This window comes from Aulostomus chinensis, chromosome 9 (genome assembly GCF_037954235.1).
Source record: "Aulostomus chinensis isolate RoL2024-O1b breed Wild chromosome 9, RoL_Achi_v1.0, whole genome shotgun sequence".
Lineage (NCBI taxonomy): Eukaryota > Metazoa > Chordata > Actinopteri > Syngnathiformes > Aulostomidae > Aulostomus > Aulostomus chinensis.
In genome coordinates, this window is record NC_141328.1 from 18,472,626 (window position 1) to 18,491,754 (window position 19,129).

The 19,129-nt window shown below is 41.5% G+C and overlaps 1 protein-coding gene across 1 annotated transcript in view; it reads left to right on the top strand.

The window, feature by feature from the left end:
* Positions 1-175: 175 nt before the first annotated feature.
* cpne9 (copine family member IX) overlaps positions 176-19,129 on the top strand; it is a 98,411-nt gene continuing 79,457 nt past the window's right edge. Inside the window, exons 1-2 of the mRNA XM_086214075.1 lie at positions 176-536; positions 3,180-3,220. Coding sequence (XP_086070201.1) covers positions 457-536; positions 3,180-3,220 — 121 coding nt within the window. The 5' untranslated portion in view covers positions 176-456. The remainder of the gene's footprint in view (positions 537-3,179; positions 3,221-19,129) is intronic.

Consider the following 19,129-nt stretch of genomic DNA (forward strand, 5'->3'; position numbering starts at 1 on the left):
ATCGACGGTGACAGGCTCATGCATGTACGAATAGGACTCTCTCTCTTTCCTCCGAGTGAGTGCGTGTGTATGTGTGTGTGTCTGAGAGAGAGAGCGAGACAGACAGACAGACAGAGAGAGAGTAAGAGAGAGAGAGAGAGAGGTGGACACCGTGTTGTTTCCGGTGCCTCCGGTTGGTTGCGCTCTTCTCCTCCCTCTTGGTACCGGACGGACCGTGCGCGCCGTGAACGCACGAAGAATGAATAAACTTTAAACCTGCCTCGCAACTTTCACTCTCTCTCTCTCACTCTCTCTCTCTCTCTACCCCCCCCCCTCCTCCGCCGCTCCACTAGACGCGAGAACCCGAGTAGAAGAAGATCTCCACGATGGATTTACCGCAACAACCGCGATCCTTCTGAGAATGTTCACACCTTTCTGCTTCTTATTGGCGGATGCTCGTTAGCGTCGCGGCTCTGGATGATGGCATCGATTGGGGAATTCGATCCTCTCAACACCAGAGTCCCCGCAACTAAAATAGAAGTTACCGTGTCGTGCCGGTAAGGTCAAACTCTCGTGCATACATAGATTATTGGAGTCTGTCATTTTTACACCTGGATGGACATGTAAGCAGTCTCAAAGTGACAGAAATATTGATCTATCTGTATATCTATCGATCTAGCTTTCTATTTAATCACCCATTAAATATGATTAGAACAATATTAACACAGCACTGTATCAGATAAGTCCTCCAGCAGCCCCCCACCCCCTCTACCACCACACACACACACTCACTCACACACACACACACACACACACAAACCCCAAGTGTGTTAAACTACTTTATCCCTCCATCCATGACCATTTACTTTCTGGCTCGTATCTGCATCAAAGTGATTAAAGAAATCCTTTAAAGTGTCTTGATGTCTGTGTCCCTGTAGAGGAGAGCGCTGATACTCATAGACACGCCTGGCTGATCAGTGATGGTGTGAGACAGTCCTTTGAGTGGCACATCAGGTTACTGCTCGGTTCAGAAGTGTCTAAACACACAGTCTAACAAACACAGATTGATATGTGTTGTTTCAAGTGCTGGAGCAAGGCAGCAGTGTGACATGCGTACCTGCGTACCCATGTATCGGTCGGAGGCAGCGCTGCCTTACAGCTGAATGGTCGACTGCTCTGCTTACCGACTGGCTGGCTGACTGCTGACTGTCTTTCCAATCCACTCCTGAATAATGAATGAGTGTCGCCCCTGTGTAGTTCCTCCTGAGATCAGCCAGACTTGAGATGGCAAAGACACCACAGGTCCAGGAGGGAGCTGGATAGACGAGCAAGTTCCTCCTGGTTTTATTTCCAACTAAAATTCCAAGCAGCTGCGATAGAAAATGAATTATCTTCCATCTGTTTTTTTTTCTTTCTGGATTATGTTCGTGATTTGGTGAGAGAGTTCATGAGAGGAATGGTTTATCAATAGTTTATCAATCCCTAATGCTATAACCTAACCCCCCCCCCCCCCCCCATCCAGTCAGTATGCAAAGTTAAACTAGAGGAAAATGTCAAACTATTTTTAACTAGTGTCTAGAGCTCAGAAATGCCTACAGCAACCAAATCCAGCGATTCTACATTCATTATATTGTACATTACACAGCTCTTATACACCCCCCCCCCCCCACACACACACACACACACCCCCACACCACGTTTGGACTCATTTATCTCACACTGCTTTGGACTAAGGCGCAAAGGCTACTCTTTCCATTTTCCATTGGAAAAAAACTCAACTTTTAAAATAGTTTCAACAGCTTAAAAATTATGTCAAGCCTTTACCAAATTTGGACAGAACCTGCCCCCCCCCCCAAAAAAACAAACCCAGATATGCTCCAGCTTTGTTGCAGGGATCCTTTGTGCTTCAGCTGTTTGAAAAAAGACAACAAATATTTTAATAATGTGACCTATTTACGCTCATCTATCAGCATTTGGGATACATGTGATCTTGGCACGTCATCAGTACAGGCAGAATACGTTTATATTTTGCATTTTTGGAAATGAAACAGTCCGATTGTCTCTTTATCTTCGCTCATCCGTCATTAATGATGTAGAAATAATGTGTTAAATATACAGATTATGGGCTTTTCAAACAATGCGGACATAAAGTAAAACAATATATAACATTCAGGATGTTTACATGTGGTTTTTCAGTACGTAAATGTCATACAATCTTGTTTTTATGCAGACAGCTGAAAATATCAGCATATCATCAAAAAAATTGATATCGATCATCACTGATCAGCATTATCTCACAGCTCATTATCTCACAGCTCATTATCTCACAGGTCATGTTTGAATTGTGCTTTTGGAACCAAATTTGGATCCTTCAATAACTCATCTCACGTCTAGTTGCTCCACAAATTCAAAAAGTGAACATGTGACATGATAACGTTACAGGGCGTGACCGGGTCCCTGGGTACTGGTTCAGGGGACTCGATCAAGTCTTGAACATGCCATTTTGCCTCATTTTCAGTAGAGACATCAGCTGCATCAAAACGAGCGCTCCTTCTTTCTCCCTTAAGATGCAGAGCGGCAGGAAGGGAAAGTGAATAAATGCAGTGAGAGCAACGATGATGTGAGGACAAAGTTCTGTGAGGAACAATAAAAATGGAACTAGAGGAATACCCTGCTGATGGCGGAGAGAACGAGATGGGGAGTGAAACCAACCCCACTGAGCGTGGACTGAATTAAGGTTCTTATTCTGTTTGGTTGAAGACAGTGGAAATATAAAATCTTGTCAGCAGTGTTTTACTGAACCTGCAAAACAATTTTTTGTTCGCCTTAAACATCATCAAGAAATATGCCGTATGATAAAGCTGCAAAGGCAAAGACAATGTCACAGGCGTAGATAACAGGTTTCCAATGTCGGATTTCTTCAGATGTTCATTTAGACTTACAAAAAAATAGATTAAAAAAAATCTTTAGGTTGGTCCTTCCAACCCCCCCCCCCCCCCCCCCCCCCTCTCACCAGGTTTCATGAAAATCATTCTGAAGGTTTGGGTGTAGTCCTGCTGACAGCTAGAGAGACAAATGGCACCTAAAATATATCACATCCATGGTAGGGGACAATGAAATAAAACACAGAAAATGTGAACAAAATGATGTGCTGATGTAAGATACTGCTACAAAGGATCTATTTTTACTTGTTTCCACAGGAGTCTACTGGACGTTGATACATTCTCCAAGTCAGATCCTGGTATGTATGGACTCGTCCGAGTTTAATTCTTATTATCTGTGTATTTTGTTGTCCAGTTTGTAGAATCATGTTGCATTTGTGCTCTAGCATTGGTATTATTGCCTTGCAGGTAATGATGCAGCAACATACTGTATATTTTTTCCCACCAAGTCCGATTTATCAGATATAATATTCCCATTAAATATCATCATGTGTTCCGAAAAGTCTTTACAAACCACAGACGGTATTTAAAAGGCTGAAAAAATAAATCCAGAGCCTTTTTGTTTTTTACCAAATGTTGCATGCAAAAATGACAAACCAGACCAATCCACATGATGGTGGGTACCTTTTGGACGATGCCGAGCTGTTACGCTGAGGTAAGAGTGTTATCATTGCCTGTTGCTGGGCGTTCCTGTGTTTGCGTGGATGCCATGTAATCACACAAAAAGCAGATAAAAGCCTGCAAAATGGGCGAGAAGCTCATTATTCATGTTCCCCGACACATCAGTCAGTATGAGGGAAGTCATTGTTTTATCCAAAACTCTTTCTCTATTGTGAACATATCAAAAACAAGGACATGTGTGCTTGGGCCCTAATTAAAGCTGCAAGCAGTGATGAACTGACCTAACCACTGCTTGTCACACTGTGTGGCTCCTCAAGCAAAAAAAAAAAGAGGGGGGGGGTGAGAACTGAAAATATTTGTCTTTTGCATTAAGGAGCAGATGATTGCTGGACTGTGGTGTAAATACCACTTCCTGCAGTAACTGGGTTGCGCTAGAGAATACATGCATTATGTTGCTGTACATCAGGGAAAGACAACACATTGTAATTTTGATGTGATCAAAACTAAGATATGAACTTATGACATCAGGCTTACTTCCTAGTTCCCAGTAGATTTGAGTTTCAAGTCAGTGGACGATTTCATGGACCGCTCAGTGTTTAAGTGTAAAGAAATAGGAGGAAGGCCAAATAAAAATATTGAATACACTTTTAAGTTATACCAACTGCAAAAATCCCAAACAAAATGGAAATAATTATCACATGAAACTGGAAAAAAACTATCCAAAATCCACCCTTGAAGCTGATATTGAATTTCAGGCATTTTTGAGTATCTGTAATCTGGCAATGGGATGAGGAGTGGAGAGTGGAGTGGAAACCATTCTGTGACTCCAGGCTGTTTTCCATTACAACTACCCTGAGATAAGTTGGGTAAGAGGTGGTTAAGTTTGAGTGAGAAAACAGTTCATGAATTTTGAAAGATATGGTCATTGAATGCATTTTGCATGAAAGAAATGGAAAGTGAAAAGTGCCTAACATAACAAGAGCTGTGTGCTTAGATAAGGGGTGATCTTTGGGATCCAGCTCTGGAAGCAAATTCTCGTGCAGCTCTGGCAAATGCCTCACTCAATTTTACAAAAGACCGATAGTCTTTCAAATGGAGATCTGTTATGTTAGCTGTATTGCTTTGTTTCCTTGCCTGTCACATTCTTTTTCGACTGACTCCTCCTGTCCCCTTTACTTTCTCTTCATTTCCTGTCTCTTTTCCCCTGCAGCTCTCCTCCAGATCAGAGTTAGCCTCACTGTAGCTAACACAGCTAAGTGTAAAGTTCCCTCTGGTTATTGTAGGTACCAGACTGATTGAAATGTAATTAGCTTACTAGCAAAACTATTATTATTAATAATAATTAGAAGCAACCAGTTGAATGGACATGTTTTGGTTATTGTTTTGTTGCTCTAGCTCGTTGTTAGCTTCAAGCTAACTGTATGTACAGTATCTGGCTCTTCCAGCATTCTGGAGAAGAGACGCAGAGTGGAAAAGACACCTACATGAGAATAAAACATCTGAGTACTTAAAAGGCAAAATACACTTTTTGCATGAAGTTACGCTTCAATGATGACCGTTGCCTGAACTTAAAAAAGTTGCGTTTCCTATTACCTTCTCATGATCTTGTTTGATTTTTTCCCTTCCTCTTTTGCCTCAAAAAAACCAGACCTTACTCATAACGTTGCCATATCTTTACTTCCTACATTATTCTTCTGGGAACTCCCATTCTCAAGAACCTGATGTTTCAGGATGCCTCAACTGAGTTTCTTACTATCAGGCACCGACATCACTTTATTTCATCGACGAATCTCTTACTGCTCTGTGTCACCAGGTTTGTACGTGACATGTTGGCAGCCTGTGACGTGGCGTCTGCTCCTCCATTGTTGTTGTTGTTCCCATGAAAACAGGAAATATCCTCAAAAAACAAGAATGGTACAGAGTATAAGAGTGTTCAAAACCTAAATAATTGAAAGGAAATGGTACAGAATGTATTTAGCCTTTGCTTCAGTCATTTGATGCAACTGTACAGTACAATATCACTACTCGACTGGAAGTTACAAAGGACATAATTACCACCAATTTTTGTGACCAGACAATACCCAATGTACAATTGTCAAAATTACTCGAAGCATTACAGCAAATATGAACTTTATTTCCTCCCCTTCCTTCGCTAGAATGAATTATTTAACCAGTGGTAAAAGAGCATGAATGCACACCACAGAGCGAGAGCAAGAAAAAATGCTTACAATGAGTGAATCAAATATCTCACCTCCTCGAAGAAAAAGAAGTCATGTGAGGTCAGGCTGGGCTGTCGGGGAGGCAATCATCACCTCATGTGACATAGACAAGCTAAAAGAAGAAGGTGCCTCAAAACGGCACGCACTCATTGGGGCTCCTCAGACCTCCCTGTGACACCAGGAAAGACATTGCGAAGCATTGTTCGTTAAAACAAGCACACACTGTGGTCGCCTGTGCGATGTGTGTCTGACCACCAAACTATTCTCATCCCATCCTTGAGTCCCAGCGGAAGGTTCTGACACAATTTTTTTGGAAATACTCTCAAGGTGGTCCCGAGACCTTGACTTTTAATCTCTAACATGAGTTCAGTTCATCCTCGAAGCCCAGGTGACATTTGTGCCAACTGCGAAAAGATTAGCTGAAGGTGTATCTTCTTCATCAAATCACGTGATCGATGACTAAATCCTTTCCGTTCATCCTTGAGTCCCAGTGGAGGTCTGCACCAAATATTGAGAGTTTCCCTTAAATAATTTCAGAGATATCATGATCATGTGAGGTTACAGTGGCCTTGACCTTTGACTGCCAACATATTTTCCGTTCATCCTCAAGTCCCAGTGGAATTTTGTGTCAAAGATAAAGAAGTTGCCTTAAGATGTTCCTGATATTGCGTTATATTGCATTCATGCTAGGAGAAACTGATCTTGATCTTTGACTGACAAATTCTTTTCAGTTCAGCTTCAAGTCCCAGTGGATATTTGAAAAAAAAAAAAATCCGCTCAAGAGATATTGGGATCATGTGAGGTGAGACACTCCCCTCACCTTTGGCCTCCAAAAACCTTTCAGTTCATCTTTGAGTCCCAGTAGAAATTTGTGTTGAATATGAAGAAGTTGCCATGTTAAAGACAACAGGACGGATGGACTTCAAATATATCGCTTCTGGTTTAAGCCTCGTAACTGCACAGTAAAATCTGACGGTAGTCTCAGAAAAAGAGGTTTGCTTTCCTGTGACTTACCTCTGTTACGGCACGAAAAGAAATGGGGGCACCTCAGAAATACAAAAGATTGCAAAAACATTTTTTGAAATACATTAAATATAAAAAATACATCAACAGCTGCAGTGCCGTGCTAGACTGCAATACAATTCTCTTCCCTCTGTCAGAGGCAGGTGACTCGAGTCTATATTTATGTCCAACCATAAATTAATGATGCATCAAAGAGACCAAAACTATTTAGAGACATTGCTGGTGTGCTTGAGCGTCCCTCATTTCTTTTCTGATGTTTAAACCAATCACTTACCAAACACAGGCTCTCTGAACTACAACAGATTTAATTTCATAAAAGGCCAAGCAGAACAAAAAGCGAGTTTGAAGGGATCGAATCTTTGTGCTACAGTATCTTCTGTCTATATTCAGTGTAGAAAGAAAGGCCAGATGACTACACTGTGCCCCCGTACACTTCCGTCTATGTTTCAAAATGTGCTTCTTGTTAGATCTTTAGAATCTCTGAACACAATCCAGAGCAAAAAGTGAGGCTGACGAGGCCGTTGAGACATGACAGGAAAGTGTTTTAGCTGCACACTAATCACAGCAAGAGTCTCGCTGCATCTGTCAGTCTGTTGGCCTACCAGTTGTTTCACCTTTTTCTCCCCTGATACTACAGATTTACCTTAACTGGCTAAAATAAGACGCGTGACTTTTCTCAACCCACGGGGCACAATTTTCCCTGATAAATGTTAACCCAAACCAGACTAGACAATCAGGCTTTAAATGAAGTATACACATCACAGCTGGAAAGCACAGCTGTCTTACTCCTCATCCTGACTGGTACTGAGACTCTGGTGTGACTGACGGCAGGCTGAGCAGCCAATGGACTCCAATCGACAGTGAGGTGTGGTGCCCCAGTCCTTGCATCAGTCCAGGCAACATGAACAGATGTGTGGAACAGTGCGTGGAGCTGCCTGTTGCTATGTGCAGTACAGCTGGAAGATGTAATTAGGAGAGACACCATTACCATACGTGACTTAAGTTAAAACGACAGCACAGGCCAGAAGATAAGGAGAGACCCCCCCCCCCCCCATCCTATCTTTTCAGGTTGAAATCTATTAGTGGGGAGAAGGAAGCAAGGTATTGTACAAGAGTTTAACAGAGATGTAATACGAACTTTACAATAAAAAATTTGATTGACAGCATTCATTTGCAAGTATTTTCACAGCAGATTTGAATTTGCAGTGTGGTGAATTTGATACGTGACTGTAAAGATGAAAGGTAATGAGCACAAAAGAGATGACAAAGGATGAAATGTGTTTTTATGTAAGGATAAATCACCTCGCGTCACTGCTGTAGACACGCCCGTAACAAATCTGTCACGTACTCCCGGGCTCCGCCGACTCTTTCAGAATTTTAAGCCCAGGACTGAGAGTCATACTCGTAGACCAGGTTTTGTCAAAGTCTAGGGCTGATGGGCCTCCCCAGAATATATATATATATATATTTTAATCGTGAAATTAAAAGTTAAAATTAACCTTCAGTGTTCCTTTGAGGGCATTTCCATTGGTATGACATGTCTGTGCAGTGCTGCGGTGTCATGGCTCTACCGTACCAATCAACCGCGTCTCGTCATCATCTCACTAGACTTCACCAGCAATTTCATTTCTACAGGCAGTCCACTCCTTTCCCTCCAGCTCACCTTACCAGACTGAAAAACAAACCCAATATTTACCAATCAAGTGTGTAATCGGTTCGGGAAAGAGAGGCGAAACGTTTGACAGCATAAACAACCTCTTAGCCTGATCGCTGGCTTCCTGGAAACAGCACAAACTTCAGCAATCGAACTTACTTGTGAGCAGAGTGATGATATGACATGAACCGCACGGTCCAGAACTATATAACACAGTCAGTGCACACTGTATATGAATGCACTTGCTCAGACATCTTCTGAAATTGGATTACACAACTCTAAACTCAAGCAATGTTTTTTTGATTTTGTCTCTCCATGACAGCAGACATCTGCTCTGCAAATGTTCTCCTCTGAAAAATCCAAAAGAAAGAAATTCACATTTTTTAACGCATTGATCCTCCATCACTATAACCGTAAAATTAAATGTTATGTCGTGATTAAAATTACCTGTAAAAATGTCACTTCTGTAACATAACACGCACATCTTTAATCCCTTTTAGGGATTACATATATATGTATATTTAATTAGAATGATTACATAATGCTTAAAAGTGTAGACAAACATTTTTCTGCTTTAGCATTAATATCTTGAAGTCAATATAGAGAAGATAATGTAACCGCTGCATACAATAATAATGACACCATCTTTTTTAGAAACCTTTCTTCTAGTAGAAACCTGATTCTGTTGTAGCCGTATGCAGTGCAGCTTGGGACCAACAAACTTTCAGAGGAGAAAAGCCGGCTGGAGCAGGATTGTTGAAATTATAGTTTTGCTGTTTTCACTCGTGAAGAATGATAATTTATCTGTGTGCTTTGCAATGGAGTGCTGCCGCCATGAGGGTTTTGTTGTTGTTGTAGGCCAACCTGGAAGTTAGGATCACCAAGGGTTCCTTTAGTCAAAAACCAGGGGGATTTTTGTAAATTGGATTTGGGATTATTGTTGAAAAAAAACATCTGTGGCAATCAAAGTTTTATCTTCACAAAAATGAACACAGCTTTTATGATTTTTGAAGTTAAAAGGCAATTATAAGAGGAATATACTTAATGTGAACTCCAACATCACCACAACGAGCTTCCTGTCTTTTCAGTTTTTGTAATAAACACCTCCAAGGACTTTTAAGACGATGGAACGCAACGCTCAACCATTCCAACTCACGTGTATTTCCATATTTGTGACTCATTTCTCCACAACTCTATTCTCTTAGAAGAAGGGTTGATTCCCAAAATGTTCCCGAAAGCGACAATGACCTTACTGACGCATACAGAACCCCACCCATTACCAGCTACATGAAAAATATTATGTTTGCACAATGCAACATGAGCGCTAGCTAGCTAGTGTAGCATCCGCCAAGAACACAGGACAGGAAACAATTGGCATTATTGAAATAAGACAGAAGAATGCAAGATGTTCAGTGCAGTTTGAATAATGCTTAGTTCAGAATAAAAAAAAAGATACCAATTCTTGTGGAATTCAACATACAGTCGGTTCCCCAGCCCGCCTGGATCACCAAGCTGATCGTTAGCAACATGGCTAAGACTAGCAACCAGATATTTTGGTTTTTGTTGTGTTTTTTTTTTTCCTCTAGAAATGAGCACAGATTTTTGTTTTTCACGTTTCTCCTGGTTGATTTCCTGGCAGCTAACAAGGATGAATAGTGGAGCGTATAATATTTAAGCGATTTAATAAGTGCAAACACAACTGTCCTCGGAGTCAGGAAAAGATTGAACGTCAGTGTGTGTTTGCACTTATTAAAGTGTTAAAATCACTTTGTGCTCCTGTATTCTGCTTTCATTTCAGGATCATCCAGCGGAACCCAGTTCTGCAGTGTTGGGCACCTGAAGTCAGGATTTTCCCTCCTAGCAGCTGTTGCATGTTAGCATTTCAGTCAGGATCATAACGTAAATTGAACCTTCCTGCTATCAGGTTGGTTGCAGACAAAATTGCATCTTGGAAATCAGCTTATAGGGAACCAACCTTTATTTTATAGCCAATACAATATTGAGTCATCAAGATGTTCTTCATTATGATTGCGTATTGCCACTTTAACTGATATGAAACATTTCCAGCTGCTCCCCGCTGTTTCCATCCAGCCTTTAGGAGTCTCAGCTGTTGAGGATTTGGCAGGGAAATCTGCACGAGAGCAAATGCCATGGCACTAATATGACCACAATTTATGACAGGAAGGAAGTAATTAACAATGTGGATGCCACACGGGAGAGAGAAGATTGATAATCAATCAAACGTTTGTTTTCCACCTCTCATGTAAATGATTTAATCAAATCATACACCCTTCATCAGAGCTATACGTATACCGCAGCGGTGGTTGGAGTCTGCTGATTGTGTAAAGCTAAATATAGCACGGCACAGAGAGAACATACACAACATACAGTCAGATCAGAGACTGTTCACAGAGAATGACAGGGTTTTTTTAGTGTTTTGTCCAAATGTTGCTTGTCGTATCAGTTGATGATGTTAAGAGATTACATACCGATTTCATGTGTTGGACATGGCTGATGGAGAGATGGGGACATTAGCAGCACAGTGGAGGTGGTGGTGATGGGGGGGGGGGGGGGGGGGGAGTCGGTGTATGATATGTGATTGGAAGACAGCAGGATGGAAGATGCCTCCTAATCAGGGTCCCCCTCAATATTACACTCAGACACACTGTCCTCTATGTGACTTTCGTTGTCAAAGAGATGTGATAAAACCACATTGACAGAAAACCAGACAGGTCATTTTCAATGAGAGAGAGACCATAAATAAAACACAGACCAACGGGTGGAATGGTTAAGAAGACAAGCTTTAATATGCCTCCCACTCCTTCCCTCATGTCATCTTTCCCCGTAGGAGCACAGGTGTGGTTCTGTTCGCCAGACAGGGTTTAGAAGATCCGACTGTGACCTCAACATTCACCAAAACATGTGTATAAATCAATTTGACCTCAAACAACACGCTTGTCTTAATGAAATACCTTTAAATTAGGAACTATCACCTTGCGTTTGAATGCCTCTACAATTTGTTTCTGTCACGGTAACATTGACCTTTGACCACAACATTTTTTTCAGTTCATCCATTAGTCCCAGTGGATATTTGGGATAAATTTGAAGAATTTCTCTCAAGGTGTTAACAAGAATGGCCCAATTGGATGGACAGCTCAAAATCAGAATTCCTCCAAGTGTAGAGGCATAAAAAATTACTCCGAAGATAAGAGGAGGGGAGTGAGAGAGTTGGACATGGTAGAATTACTGGCTCCGCCTACACATAAATCCCCTCTTTATTGATTTAGGTCGAACTCATTAAAGGAGGTGATTATCATGTCAAATGACACTTTTTATCTTGTGGTCAGTGCAATGTTAAATGCCTGGCTAGCTATATACCTAAGAGTCAAATGACTCACACTCAACAAGGAGGTGGGACAGTCCCAAATGAGAGCTTTCACTATTCTGAATTGACTATTAATGTGTCCAAAGCAAGTCCCTCATCCTATCATTCACTAATAATAATATATAATATGTGTATATATATATATATATATATATTAGATATCTTATAAAATAAATGGACTGAGGGAATAAGTTATATTTGGTGGCCTCAGAACAAAAAATACCCCAAAGTAATTTTTGCCTCCATAAAATGTGGTCGATTGTGTTTTGTGGGATTGTGAGAAAGCAACTCTAAATTTGTGGACACTATTAAAATTCAAAGACCTCACATTAAATATATTGCAATAAACAGTGGCTTTTCTGTGTCGAGATTTTCCTGGTCAACCTTGGTTTTTGTTTTTCAGTTAAAGTTGTATATCCTGGACTCTCGTTTTGGTCTTGTTGCACTTTGTTTTTCCTTTGTGTGTCTCCAGTGTATGTTCTCCGTTTATTTTGACGTAATCCTTTTTGGTTTTGCCCACGTGTCACTTCCTGTTTCCCTCCTGCGTTACTTCCTGTCTTTGTCCATTTCCTTCTTTTTTTTAATCTGATCACCCGCGGCTCATCGGCTCATTAGTCCTTGTCAACCGCAGCCTTGTTCCTAGCGTTTCCGACCAATCAACTCCTCCCCTGCCGCCGCCACCTTTTTCTCATGGTCTCGTTAGTTTAGCGATATTCAAACCTTGCGTCTCTTTCCCCTCGTTGTGGGATTATTGGGTTGTCATACCTGTTCACAGTTGCGTTCATAATCCTGCTGACAAACAACTCTCAATCAGAAAGTCCTTGGCAGAGGTATCAATGATGAGTGATGATGTCAGATTTTCACTATTTGATCGTGAATCTCAGATGTGACTTTCAGACAGAGAAGTGACAATTTTAATTCTCAAGACACAGATTCTGTCTTGTCAGACATGAGGATTAGCTGCTGTGAGAAGGCGGCTTCACTCCTTAATCTGCCTGTCGGCTCATACAAGCACACACAGTTGTGTATTTTGTGTTAATTGTGTGCCAGAGTCTGTGCGAATCTCATCCTTGTTGCTCCACAAGTAGTGTCAGTAAAGATCATGCGATCAATCAGGAAACCGTTTGCATCATGGGCTTCTTTCACAGCAGACATTTTGGCTCGTCGCACCATGAATAACAACCTAAACCACAGCTCTGTTGTATTCCCGCTAATCTATGACTAACTACTAGCTCACTGCAGCGTTCACAGTCGTCCGACCTTGGAAACAGCAGGATGACAGCTGCAAATGAGAATTCTTCCTCATGTCACAGACTCATTAAGACTTTTTAATAAAAAAGCCATTGTGTTTCTTAGAATTGTTTAGACACGCATTACTCAACTCATCTGTCATGTCGAAACTGACGAATCAAAACAAGTGCCAGATGAGTTGATGATTAAAGAGTCTCGCAGGCAAAGGTCAATTTATTGATCATGTTAGAGGCCAAGTTTTTGATTTTGAATTTCCTGGTGGTCATTTATTGCCTGTGATCATCAAGATTGATAAAATCTGGACTTTTTCTATGGACCGCAATCTGATCATCATCATAAAGTTCTCCAGTGCCAATCTACTGCCTCCTATAAAATGAGCTGGCACCCAAAAACACAGCAAAGGTTCCAGGAGACGTACAGTGCTCCTCTCCGGCTCGTCGGTGAGGCCGTAGCTCTGCTCAGGGAGTTTGGCATCCACTTGGCCTCATATCTGGATGCTTGTGATAGAGAGGCGGTTGTGACCCACGTGGGTTCAGTACTGGCACACATGGCCCATTGTAGTGAACAAGGAAAAGAGTGACTCACAGACAGACAATAACCTTTCTGGGGCTCTCGTTGGATCTGTCAACAAAAGATAGTGGACACATTCAGGTAGTGGTGAGCATCAGTTCACCAAATACTTCCAGGTTTGGGTGGCTACTGTCACAGTACAGATGTACGATGTTAAAAATGGACAAAATACATACAACCGGGTTTGTCAAACTCCAAATATACTTTTAATAGATGGACAAACCCCAAATTTCCAGTGGGCGCAGTTGTGTTGGGTTACGTGTTCAACACGACCACCAATTTCCTCCGGCAAGGTCTCAGTCGCGTAACTTTGTTAACTTGCTCAGATGTGCTTGGGAATTTGTACATGGTGTATTCATTTAAAAATTGACCGGATTCACTGTGCCATTCATGTGGGGACTTCCTGTGTGGCTTGATCCACTCTGTGCATACTGATGAGCTGTCCGTCAGAAATGGACTCAGCACGTATTCCTCACGGCACTCGGTAGAAAGCGAAACATTGACGACTGCGATCATCTCCGGCAGCCACTGCACGGCCATAACATGACGCAGCTGTTCCTGATGGAAACTGGCAATAACATACCTAGACATAAAGATTGGAAACAAATTATTTATACGCTGTAGTTGGCCCCAAACTGGCATGACCTTCTACACGTGCTGTAGCTCCTGCTTCATGATGGAACAGTGAGGTCAAACGACACACAATCGAGGGAAAGGCTCAACGAAGGTAAAGCAAATCATTTGTGGAATGAGGAAACAAATTTCATAATGTTTCCTTTGAAGGAGTTACTCATTTTACTGTAAGAACATTCTTAGAGCATTGAAGCAACAATTCTATGGGAGTACACACCCACAAAGAAAGTACGAACTGAAACATAAGCGCAAAAGTTCTTTTGCAAAGGTTTTTTTTGGGGGATTATTTAAAAAAAAAAGAACTTTCAGTGGTGTATCAGTGTCACCAGCCTGCCCTGCCACCAGGTGACATTCTTTGTGTCTATCTGTATGGGTGAAGGTAGAGATTGAAACACATTGTAACAGAAATCACGTTAGCGGATGCCCAAGCTTTGGGAAATCTCATCGACAACAGTTTCCAGTTTCTATGGCTACAGGAAGCAACGTCTCCTCCAAGTGTGGTTGGTGCCAGTTATCACAGTAGAGAATTTTGCTCCTGCCTTACCTTCTGACTTTGGCATTCATGCCACCTGCAGCTCCTCCCAGCTCATCTGGTCCTATGCTTCCATATATAAACACCAGCAATTTTGTGCGTGAGCTACACAGTAGGATTAGTTGGTATTTAAAATACTTAGTTAGGAAAGCCTCTTCAAATGTACATCACATTTTAGAATAATTCATTCTCTACAAGGGCTATAACGCATCATTATCGTCTGTTTCTGGAGAGTAAACAGGAAGTGGGTGTGGCCTTGACCAGAAGTGTATATATTAATAGGTGTTGTTGAGCTGTTGTTTTAGTTAATTATTTTCAGAATTTAATTGTTGTGGAAGACAAATGTTTGTGTTCAGAAATGTTAGACAAGAGTTTGCTGTAAGCGCCTATGGCGCTGGGTCAGCTATGCAATAGGGTCTCGAGCAGGCGCTTGTCGGTCGTGCTGGTTTTGTTGTCCAGATAATGGAGTGATCTATGTTCCTTATTCTGAAACAATTTTAGATCCAGGAGGCATCACCAACAACCAATACTTCTACTGTAATAGCTGCAATAATTAGGGGTTCAGTATTTTTCTCAAGGATACTTAAACATGGTCACCAGGGGAAGTGGGGATCAAACCAGTGACCCCTAGGTTGCTAGACGGCTACTCAACTTCCGAGACATGCCCCCCAAGGTGCAATACTTAGACATTTTGATTTATTCATTTTAATAAACACAGAGAAGAGTAATATAATAAACTTTTATGGTAGTTCGTAAGATATTACTCAATTTAGATGTTCGCTCTCATATCAGTTGGATTGAAACTCTACTTCCTGTCTCAACCCTGAAGTAGTCAGAGCTTGTAGCCTTGGAGTGGGTGTGAGTCTCAAGAACACCAAAGAAATGACGATAATTGTTATATTTTTCCTGCATCCCTCTGTTTCAACCTTGCTGCCCGCTGTGAGGGTTAAGAGTGTTTGTGCGCCTGCTTTGAAGAAGAGTGTGCCAAGATACCAAAAGCAAGACTCAGAAGTGGCTCCCCTTATCTAATTTATTGGTGACTCAGTGTTTGTCCTTGGGGATGCTGTGATTACGGAGCCTGGTCATTGTGTAAATTAAATTTGAGTTTGTGTTACTGCAAACACACAAATTACTTGATGCCCCCATGTATGTACCCACACATAGAGGGATGTATCAATAGATAGGTGCGCAAAGAGCATTAACGCTGCAGAGCCATGTCTGTCCGTGTGGGTGGCTGCGGCAGTCATGCACATGTGCGAGTGGGTGACGTGTAAGTTCCTGCCATTAATGCCCCTGGAAACGAGAGAAGAAGAAAAAAAAAACAGAGCGAGGTACCAAACTGATGTGGAACTTTAGATTTTTCAAAAAAAGACAGAAAATGCGACAGCAAAACGGCGACACTACTACGACGCTACTGAAAAATAGCGCCGCTACTTGTTGTGATGCATATCAACAACACTGCAATCATTTTCCCCCTCACTTTAAAGCTACAAACTTCATCTCTCTGAACTTGGACTTTCCTGATACCAAATCTGTAAAAATGTATCGTTTTATCTGATTCCAGTCCTTTGTCGCGTCTCCATATTTGTACAATCAAACTGGCGTGTTTAATATGAAAAAGGTGCATGTATTGATTGAGAATTTCTCGCCAAAATAAGGTGTCCTTCAAAGCCGATTCATATGCACTGTTTAAAGAGAATTTTTACCGGTACAATAAAACTTGTCCTTTGCGCCCCACTTTAGTGCCATTTATAGGGCAACGCATATTATTAAATGAAGGATAAAACAGACATAAATATTTACAAGAGTCATTGTTAACATGCAGTTGCTCACATTATCTTGGCAAGAAGACAGTGAGGCGGGAATGTCTCGCGGGAATGTTTTAGTTTCCTGGTCGACTGCGCTCGTTCGTATTGGCGCCGAACTAGAATAATGGGATATAGTGAATGTACTTTAGGCACAAATCAAAGTGTTTGTGGATTATGGAGCATGGACATTTATGATATCAAATGATGTACTTTATAGTCGTGCATGGATTTTTATTGGACAACTTTTCTCGTGTGTAGTTACAGTAGCGGAGCAATGTTAGCTTTAAGCTAAATATATGTGGCGGGGTCCTCCTGCATTATGGAATCACAAAGAAATGATTCAAGTTTAAAACAACTTAATGAGCTCAATACACATTTGTGAGCACTTGGCAGGTAAAATACTTATTTTTTGGTGAAGTGTCTTTTAAAAAAAAATGGGATTTTGTGCCCAAACCTAATCAGACCTTAAGCCTTGTTTTTTTGAGACTGATTTACTTGGGAGCATGGAAACATTGTGTACACGTTGCACTATGAATAAGATGACCACATACAAAAACCAGCCCTGAGATCAACATACGGTCCTCTAATCAAATTAGTCACAAGTGAATTTGATCGATATTTAACAAATATAAACGTAATAAGCCATTTTAGAAAGTATTCATGCGTGCCGTTTATTAATTCATTCTGTCAGTCAGACTAAGTGACACAGATGTTCCAAACAAGCTCCCTTCTAACATCATGCTCCATCTTGCTGGCAGTCGGTTGGGTTGACCCGTGGCACAGTCATACTCAGTCCCATCTTGACTAGCTTTTAATATATTCCAGGCATGTTTGACCTCAACCACTTTGATGCTGCCCTTGGAGAGATGCAAACTGCTTTCATGCATTTCCCCAAGCGGGTAAAAATTTCTCTACATTTGAACTGCGGCAGCTATGAAGAATTGAATTCCCTGAAGAGATTATGAGTTGGAAGGGGTGGTGGAGGATAAAAAAAAAGAAAAGATGTTATGTCATTTGGTCAGAGACAAGCGTATCTGTATGATACACGGCTTTGAACCTTGATAGAATTCATGAGGTACTTTTTATTCAGTAATAGTTGTGATGGTCCTTCCCATTTTCACCAAACCTTTTTTTCTGTTATTAGAGTGACAGCCCCCCCCCCACACACACACACACACACACACACACACACACACACACACACACACACACACACACACACACACACACACACACACACACACACTTTCTACCCTTCAAAACGTTCAATATCCGGTTCAAAATTTGATACATCGTTATGACTTTCAGTTCAAAATGACTCCAAAAAAAATCACTGATGACACCAGATCATTAAAAGTTTGAAAGCGTTAAGAGGAGGCTCTCTTAGCTGCTTCCATGCTCTACACACTACTTACAAGTTTTATCTGGCTCGTTTATTTCTATCCACCACCATCTAAAGCGCTATCAGGCTCCCATATGAAACATCCCACTTCTCTTATGTAACATCATTTGCCGGTGGAGTACTGGCAGTTTTCATCGACGTGCATGGGCGTCTCACTCCATTAAATGTTTAGGAGAGACAGCAGCCCTCCTCTCTGCTCAGCACCAGACCACAGCATTTAAAAGTAATTCCAGCAAAATAAATGTGTCTTAATTAATTCTAATATGCCAGTCTGTCTCTGTCACTGTGTGTCTCAGTCTGTCACTGAGTATACAGTGTGGTGTTTATGCACATTACCACGCGATAACTTCCTGTAGGCTTATTTTATATTTATCTGCTGTGTTGTGACTCATGAGAAGGCAGGTAGGAGTTCATGTTGTCATGTAGCATGTTTTGTACTTCCTGGTCTCGAATCTGCTTTTAGTGTCTGTGGTTCTAAAATTAGCCAGGTGACAAAATTAAAATGAAAAATATGAATAAATAAGAGGACAACCAGAGCAGCACGGGGGTGCAGTGGTCAGCACCGTCGCCTCACAGCAAGAAGGTTCTGGGTTCGAGCCCCTGGCTCGGGCACGCAATCTTTCTATGTGGAGTCTGCATGTTCTCCCTGTTCCTGTGTGGGTTCTCTCTGGTACTCCAGCTTCCTCCCACAGTCCAAAGACATGCAAATGGAAACGAGGCTGATTGATACTCCAAATTGACCGTAGGTGTGGCTGTCTCTTAGTGTTGGCCCTGTGATGGACTGGTTACCCATCCAGGGTGAACCCCGCCTCTCACCCGAAGGCCGCTGGGATAGGCTCCAGGCCCCCCCCCCCCGCAACCCTTTAACAGAATAAGTGATAGAAAATGGATGGAGACAAGACAAACAGGATCACGTTGCTACCATCCATCCGTTATTCTTCACAGTCTCCTCTTCATTTACGTTCATAGCTCATGAGACAAAAATAAGTAAATGTACCACAACACAGAGATGACAAGGTACTGAAATGCAACAATCAACTGTATGAGATCATTTACTTTTTATATACTTTTATAACACAGTTTACTGATAATATACATATTTAGTTGGAT